General features: G+C 40.1%; 1 protein-coding gene across 1 annotated transcript in view; it reads right to left on the bottom strand.

The window, feature by feature from the left end:
• Nucleotides 1–3,867: 3,867 nt before the first annotated feature.
• Nucleotides 3,868–9,128, bottom strand: part of dpr12 (defective proboscis extension response 12) — a 127,516-nt gene continuing 122,255 nt past the window's right edge. The window contains exons 6-7 of the mRNA XM_043424010.1: nt 6,491–6,698; nt 3,868–5,080 (exon numbers count right to left, since the gene is read on the bottom strand). Of these exons, the coding sequence (XP_043279945.1) occupies nt 4,971–5,080; nt 6,491–6,698 (318 nt within the window). The 3' untranslated portion in view covers nt 3,868–4,970. The remainder of the gene's footprint in view (nt 5,081–6,490; nt 6,699–9,128) is intronic.

The raw sequence follows: 9,128 nt of genomic DNA, 5'->3' as shown, positions 1-9,128 counted from the left end.
AATTTTTAAACCCGTTTTTCCATCGGCAAGCGGACGGCCTCGAACGTGACGATAATTAAAGTTCCAGTTGATGTTTCAAGATTAACGATTCTGGATGCTGGTTAATGTTTGTCGCGTAAACAGCTCGTCAAATCGCTTGCAATAATGTTTGGGGTCTGCTCTAATGCTTTGTTTTCGAACATAGTGTTGATCACTAAATAATCCCTAAAAATAATCGTGGGATCGACGTCAACAGGACGCCCAGCCTCCGTGCACTTTGACCGGATTGCTGATGCAGTCGCAACATCCATTTTCTCGACTTTCCTTCGACCATTTAATCGCCAATTTCGGCTTGATTTTGTAACGTCGTAATCATCGTATTTTTTCGAAACTTTAAACCCTCGAACGGAGCAGTGGTTCGATGCACAATTGACTCTGCAATTGATAGGTCGGCTTCGTGGCAAGCCGGAAATAATTTATTGAAATGCATTAGCGGAGAGCTTGTCAATCGGCGAGGATGAGCAATTCGTCAGCGGAGGATGTAACCCTCTTCCAAATGAGATTCAAGTTGGCTTCTTGATAATTCGTATCTTGTCTAAACTTGGTTACTCCGAAATGGCGCATCGAGCGTGGTCCCATAATTCATAAACCGTGCATCGGGTTATCCGCCTGACTTGCAGCGACTGATTAACTCTGTATATATCCAAATCCACGCTTCCTTGTCAAGCCGATAACGGGTTTGCGCTCCGAGTTCTGCAGCCTACACATACCTGCGGGATCGTGCTTCAAATATGCTCAAAATTATACCAAAGTGAAGCGCTGAAAAAGTCTTTCTTCTTGAAACTTGTCGCAATATTCTTCGATTTAAGGTAACTCTATCGCCAGACTTGGTTCATGAGATTAAAAAAAAAAAAAAATTATACGGAACTTTTAATAAGGGGCTGTGCAAAATCGGTTGTCGACCTGATTTCAGAGAAATTAATTATTAAAATTGGGTGGTTTTCGTGAAGGAACTTCTAAACGGCTAACTTCCGGTTGCTATAAAAGCATAGAAATTTGTGAAATCCTGGAAACAAAACTGCGATTTGTATACTTAACACTTGTAGTAATCTAATAATACTCTCAAAAAAACTTGCACTTATCGGCCTATTTTTTATGGAATATTAAGTTTAATTTGAACTTCTGATATTGGATTTCCTACGACTGGCTACGATAAAGAGACGTGACAGCGGGGCAGCAGCTGGGTGTAGTCCTAACTTCGATTTGACAGATCGACGAAAAAGGGGTAAAACAGTGACGAGTGATCGAGTAGAAAAAGACGGAGAGAACCGGTGTTGCCAAAACGTAAACATAGGAATACTACGTGAATTTTCATTTCTATAGTTCATTTTTATAGGATTGCATATGGAAAATTTTAGTTATTAGAAATAATTTCCTTTCCAGATGTCAATAATATTGATATTATGGCTCCAGATTTGCCACTAAATAAAAAACAAACATCAAAAATGTGTGCGAAAACCCGACCCATTTTTTCATGCAATTAAAAAATAAATAATTAATATCTCTTCAACCCGTTGAGCTACAGAGTTCGAAGAGGTCACAATCGAAGAAAAAATAATAATAATAAAAAAAAACGTCAACTTACAATATTCTCTGAAATACTATAATTAATCAATTATTAAAGAAACAAATTTTGAAAACTTTCGAAAACAATTGGAAACGCTATCGTTCCGGTCAAGACTCTTTCGCAGCAACTCGTCATAAACCATAAATGTACTTGTCTCTTAGAATTACTACAAGTCTCAAGTATTAGCAATGGTGTGACTCGACTGAAGTGATGGAGTTACCTTTTGACTCACGTTCCAGAACCCATGTCAGTGCTCAACTCTTGTAGGATTTTTTGAAACAAGCACGCTCAGAAAGCACGTTGTTCAATCGAATTTCCGTTTCCGTCGGCGAATTAAATGGTTAAATCAACCGAGATTTCGTCGTAAATTTAGACCCGGTTCTTTATGGTTAAATATCGAATGCTGTTTTCTCTCCTCCAGAGTTAAAATCATAGCTCATCTTAAAATTCTCAAATTAGTTTTATTACGTCTGGCATTCATGATTCATTAAAAGTATATCGGGCTGGGCAAACGAGAGTACCGAAATTAACGATAGCGGACGATGCAAGTGGATTTTCTTGGTATCTCGTTCCACATTTATAAAGGCGTCCTCATTATCGCCAGATTGCCAATTCCGTGACGACGTTCAACGGAACACTGAAATTTCTTTCCATTTCCGAATGGCGTTATGATGCACGAGATCTGAGTGGATGGGGTCGCGTGAAATCCTCGACTATTCAGCGAGTTAAACGCTTTTTTCGTTATTTTCGTAAGAAGATTTGAATGGTACGATTATTGCGTAACAACTATCGAAATACGTCACGCGTGAATGTTGATTCGTCCACGGATCTCTATTAGTTATTCGTATCATTTACGAAAAAATAATGCACGAGTTACGAAGTCGGATATAAAAAGGAAAGAAACTGCTGGATCTGCCAACGATACATGGAACACGAAATCACAAGGATTTATTAAAACTAAGATGAAAATGTTTGTTCAAATGGTCAATAACTCAATTGGATACCAACGAGTAAATATGTTGCAGTAGTAACACAAATTTTGTCATTTCGTCAGTATATTTCGTTGAAGAACCAACCAGACTGTTGAACTGCCAAGATATTTGTTAATAAGAAAAAATATTGAGTCGTACGTACGCCATTAAATAATTGACCTTTTAAGAAAAACTTTTTTCTCACAGCGAATAAGATAATTATACTAAAATTACTCATTTCTCTCGTAACGGTTATTCGAACGTCCTAAATCACTCTACCCTCATATCGTTCATTCAATTTTCCAAATTTCATAGATCATCCTCGTTTCCACTATCCACATATATTTGTATATACACATGCATAAATATCGATGTATATTTACGCACCAAAATATCTAAAACTTATAATAAAGAGATTTTTTTTGCACTGAGAGCAACGAAATTACATCACTTTCCTGAAGCCTGATATACAGAATTTAAAAAAATATATAATCAGCTTACGAATCTACTAGGAAAAATTCTCTTCGTAATATCAAGAAAAATTAAACTGCGCACAAATCCCCCTCCATTCACGACGCTTTCCCTCGATTTTTTCAACATTCCTCCATTCCAATCCTTCAAGTTAAATACGAAGAAGGCCAAAAAAGTATAAAAAGGACGTCTGGCCCGAGCTTGGGGTTGGGCTCGGGTCACGTTGTTCGTAAAAAATGCATCTCAGCACTTGGATAACCGAATTCAAACGAATCAATATTCTTACGACGCTGAAGTTTGCAACGTTCAAGTCCAACGAAATTAACGAAAAAACATATTTTATTTGCCTGGCTAAAATGCGGGTTTAGGTCATACGGGCTATAAAATAGTATACGATACTCGTGAATTAAGCCGCTCTATTACAGCACGGCGTTTAGCACCCTCGCTATACACGCTCGGGCGCTAACTTCACGCCGTGCAATAGTAGGCAGCTTAAGTCACACGTATCGTAATGTACTAATTTAACCCTACACCTCATGTGCCTTTTTTCATACCCTCAACCTCATGACCGGGGTTTGAACGCACCCCACTCATTTTCTGCTTATAAATCCGGTCCTACGATGCTAAACTGACTTTATCCTACACCATTTTCTTCGTTTTTTTATAACGAAAAGAATGATGTACGATAAAACTAATTTCAATTGAATTTATATATTAAAAAATCCGTCGATAATCAGTCGATAATGTCGCTTGCTAGGACGGGAGCGTAGTTTGAAGTTCGCGTGGGGTGTGCTCACACCCCAGTCATGCGTTCTAGGGTTAATTCACCAATTTGTTTATTTCATGAAATATCGATGCAGGTTGAAAAGCTACAAATTGCAAATTCGGCAGGAAACGAAATTGAAGACACGCTGCAATTATTAGAGGGTTTTTCACATCATTTCGTTGGACTCCAACGTTGGAAACTTCAGCTTCATATTTTCTTCCGATCCTCGTCTCCGTGTATCCATACATTTATGTATATGCACATACACATATTACGTATTTATGCACGGTGTGTCTGTGTGTGTGTGTGTGTGTGTGTGTGTGTGTGTGTGTGTGCATGTGTAGTATATCTATATATGTATTTGTATATAGTACGGGAATTTTAGGTATTAGACTAGAACCGTCGTTGTGTGGGAAGAGGAGGAGGGAAGGGAGGGGGAGGACTCGACGACGAGAATGATTACACTTACGAGTATTTACATGAATATCGGGTCACAACCTGCCCAATCACACTGCTTTGCCTCTGTTTCGTGGATGAAGTACATTTTCTTAGTCCGCAACGAGCCTCCTCATATACGTATACCAATATATATATATATACTACAAGAGCAGTATGTCTGTGGTATTGAGTTTTGTAGCCGCTGCTCGGGCGGTGCTCATACTTTCGGGGGTGATGAAAAGTAAAAACGATCGTCGATCAAGAGCAGCCTCGAGCGTGCGGAACGCCGTTTGTTACGTTTCTCGTTATATCTCGAAATTCGTTGTCGGAATCTTGAGGAATCTCGAAACGCTCCGAAAAGGTATTTTCTCTGTTTTAGTGTTTGTTAACGCGTGTGCGTGTGTACGTGTGTCTGGATGCGATCGTGTGGCTCTCTCTTTTTGGTTACTTTTATTGTTCGAATGAGAAATGCTTACTGCGCGGCGACGCGCGGATCGGCAGAGACCTTGCTCACTTTTCATTCGCATACACACAAATAGGGAGCAGGACTCTTGTCGGGCTCTTACTCCCCGTTTGTGCATTACGAGGAGAGAGAGAGAGAGAGAGAGAGAGGAAAGAAATAATGTAATGGAGGATCGTAGTGGCAAAGTTATCTACCTAATGAAAAAATGAAAACGTAAAATGTCGTGATTATAATGGACCGCTCCGAGTGGAACGTTTATCGTAGTAAAACGACGCCGGTTACGACGAGTGTAAGCATCAAACCTCCGACGCTCGTTCTCTTTGCCCCCGACGTTTTACGACGTAGAATCGCCGCCATTTTATCACCTGCACAAAAGAAAATCACCGTTATAATCGTGCCACTCGAGAAGGGGCTCATTGCATTGAAAAATTATCGCTTTCTCACGACCAATCACTGCCCCGATACTCTCGTTTTGACAATTCTATTTGAACCAACTATCTCGCGGATATCAAAACGATTAAAGTTATTATCGCACTCTGTTGATCGCACGATCTATCAACACTTTTACGACGACCGCTTCAACCTTGTTTGAGCAACGCTTCAACTGATTCTTTTGCTTTTCCTTTCTTGGGAACGGAGTTCTCGGCATAGCCTGCGCACAGCGGCTTTCCGGGGAGTTTCATCCCCTGCGGGGAGTTACTTCGATGCATTTTTGCATTATCTCCAAGCGTTTTACAACCCCGGGAATCGAAGGTATCGTTGCTTTTCAGTGCAAACCCATCGTAAGCTGCTTTCCGGTTGCTTCGTCGTCACTTATAGTTTCACCGAGTACAGCAACTCGCGAAATCGTTTTAATAAAAAAAAAAGAACGATCGTAACGCGAATCATTGGGAAAAGGAGGCATTTCATTGCTTTCTGTTTTAAATAATGTCCGAAAAGCATGCAGGAGAAGCAACTTCCGGGAGGCCCCGCGACGATTACCTCAGAAGGAAAAAGCCATCGAGACACGACGAGAGCTGCTCTGGAATGACCAGCGTTGTCATCCCGTTGATTTTCGTCCTTATTGTTTGGAAGCATCTACCGTAAATCTACAGCTTGCTTGTGCTTGTATTTAAGATCAATTCCATTCCAGAGCGGCTTCCGGAATCATAGTTGCTGTTCGGTTACGTGGAGTTGCACTGATACAGCAGGGAGAGTATGCGTCGAAAGGAGGAATTCGGTGATTGTAACAGCGGAGGAAAACCCGAGAAAATTTTCATCGCAACAAAGAATCGAACACTTCGATTCGGAGTTCGATCATCAATTGAAGTTTTTGTAATCAGCTATTGAATTTGGGAGACTTTTGTGCGAGGATATTTCGCACGTGTACAAATGAAAAGGGTAGTTTTGAAGTGTGGGTTCGAGGATGGAAGAAAAAAGGACGGAATATCAATGGTTGGATTACCAAAAGAGAAATCGAAAAAAGCGAGTGCGTATGCGTGTGAAAAGTATAAATGTAGTAGTGGCGTTGGGAAGGCGAGGTGCGAGCGAAGTTGCCACGTTACAGGGAATGGAGAGCTTTGCATATTTGTCAGGAAAAGCAAAATAACCAATCCCTTTCGGTTCAATAAATATTTTTAACGAGCGTTCATAGGATTGACCATATGGAATCGATCGATTCGTTTTCAGGGCGGGGGCCGTTGGTGGTTTTCCGGAAATGCATGGAGGAGCGGCCCCGGAAGGGCGAAGGGAGAAGAGCTGCGGGTGTGTTCGAATGAAAATTTTGTAAGTTATACCTTCTGTGACGAATACGTAGATCGATGCGGGTTTTGTGTTTGATGCACTGCACGTATAATTGCCCGTGTCAGATTCGACCGCCTGGTGAATGATTAGCCGACTCTGTGCTGGTCCTGGATCGGTTTGTATGCTAACGCTACCGCGTGTATCGTAATTTATCATCCGGTTATTGTGGTACCAGAATACGTATTGTGGCGGCGTTGGACTCTGAAACATTATGGGGGTTACGATTATACACGTTACGTGCGCCTCCAGCTATATACGTAAGTATACATGGGTCAGAACGTTAATTGAGTCGGTGAAATGGTGTCTCTCTCTCCTTCTCTATGCTCTCTTTCTATGTATAGCTTATACTCGCGGAGACGTTACGTTACATACGGCGTAGCAATGCAGTACAGTTATGTTATTGTGTATAACGAGTCTGGTCTCTCGTGCCAGAGATCTAAATCTGCTTGTGGTTACCGGGGCTAATATACTTCTGGTATAACCTGCCTTCATGCGCGACACACGCTCACTAATATTCGTATCCGTTCATACGCTGCTCGCCCCTTTGCCATCACGCTCCCGTGCGCTCTTCGACCTGCAGCTTCGCGGTTGCTCCTTCTGGACAAAGGCACAGATACTTATTCATCTAATGCACGTGGCTCATACAATGTTTGTTTATTTAGAACGTGCCGTCCAATGTGCGCGAAACGTCAACCGGCTAGTACCGAGGCGTGTCCGTGGATATCGTGCACATTCTATATTGGACTGTGCAACTTTAGATGGATTCTTGGATATTATGGAGAAGAAAAGTGGGCTTTTTATTTTATTACCCATCGCTCTTCGATTCTGCAAAAGTTGTTACGAGAAGATTTGAATTTTCGAGTGGTTCTCGCGACGGTGAACGAAAATACAGTCCCGGTTTAAGGAAGTTAACGCGAATCTAACGGAAATCGAAAATTCCAACTTTAACACTTGACATTTTGAAATATGCTAGAAATATACACCACGCGTCTATTCCCGGAATTATTAGAGGATTTACCGTCTAGTTATCGAGAAATCAATGAACAAAAAGCACATTTTTGGAAGGGTTATGCATAGGCTCTTATGACAGGTACACTCCCTGTGTGATGATTTGAATTTAATGTAATAGGATCCTCCCAACTTCGAAGAGCCAAAAACGAAAATAAGAAAGTAGAATGTTTGTAGAGACCAATGATGTCTTAAAAAAGCCTTGTTAACGTTGAAAATAACTTGGGAATGAAAAAAGAAAAAAACACTTTTTGAGGTTAACGAGTAATAACGGCATGAACAGCATGTAAATAGAAGATGGCCGTTGTCACACTTTGCTTGACGATTTTACTACGAAAGTATTTTAACCGCTATCATAATATTCAAAATTTATCAATCTTGACAAATAAGTTACACAAAATTTTAATAATTGCGAGAATACATTTTAATCGTTTTTTTGATCATCAAGAGAGCAAAAAAGTTCAGTTGCTTTTTTGAATCACAAGTAACGCAAGATCTTCCTTAAAGGCCCTTGGAATTTCCTACTGCGCTAACGTTTTTCTGGAGTCTTTCACGTTACTATGAAAGAGATATGCAGAATGGAAGTTCATCTGATAACGAGTTAATGAAAAGATAAATTATGGCGACTAGCCTAGTCGGTCCAGTGAGTTTGTGAACACTGCGACCTCGTAACCTGTACTGCCAATACCGATGTTATTGACAGAATTTTCCACGCGCGTTCATGTCATAATCAGTGTTCAAACGTTTGGCTTAATTAAAACATGACAGAAATGTTTAAAAAAAAACAAGTTTTTATTAATTACATCAATATTTTCTCACCCGGTCTTCATATTTTATTGAAAGTCCGTAGTGCGAGTGGCGTCGATTGGAAAACGTAGTCTCCGATTTCAAAAAGCACGCGGCTGCAACGTTGCCATCGCGAAAGTAACATATGGGTTAAGGTGGTTCCTCCACGAGACAGTTGAATTAGGAAATTATTTAAATTTGGCATACGTATTGTTTAACATATGAACAACACCTCTATAAAATTTTAATAAGTTTCACCATCCCGAACCCGAGATATATGTAATTGAAGTTGACTTAATTAACACGTAATATATGGACCATGCATAGGCAAACAGCACATTATTAATTCTACCGCTAGTACTAAAATTAGGAAGTTTATTTTATAAAAACGAGGAGGAGCTAGAGCAAGATATCACAGATATTGTGAAAAAAATCAAGGTGATTGACCATCTAGTTTGACAGATATAATCTCGAGAAGTACGAAGGTTTAGGCTGCATATACGATATATTTTGCAAGCGAACAAGCGAATGTCGTCTGTATTTACTCGCGATGTTGGATCAAAAATACTTTTAGAATAAATTTTACGAAAACAAATGATATTTGTACTATATCTATTGGCACCAAGTACGTATATAGGGTCTTTACAAAGTTAATGATTACGATATCCGAACGAATTATCAACCCTTTTAACATGCAGACGGTACATAACTTTTGGTTGAGGCTGTCGCAGGGGATCGACCTTAATCTTCCAATAATTACCATTTTTCGAGAAAAAGAATTATTCATTGCGAACTTTATAAGTATTGAATGGACTTTACGAAGCTGTAAACATATTC

The sequence above is a fragment of the Venturia canescens genome, chromosome 7 (genome assembly GCF_019457755.1).
Source record: "Venturia canescens isolate UGA chromosome 7, ASM1945775v1, whole genome shotgun sequence".
Taxonomy (NCBI): domain Eukaryota; kingdom Metazoa; phylum Arthropoda; class Insecta; order Hymenoptera; family Ichneumonidae; genus Venturia; species Venturia canescens.
Note: the sequence above shows the minus strand (reverse complement) of the source record. Positions and strands in the feature narration are given on the sequence as shown.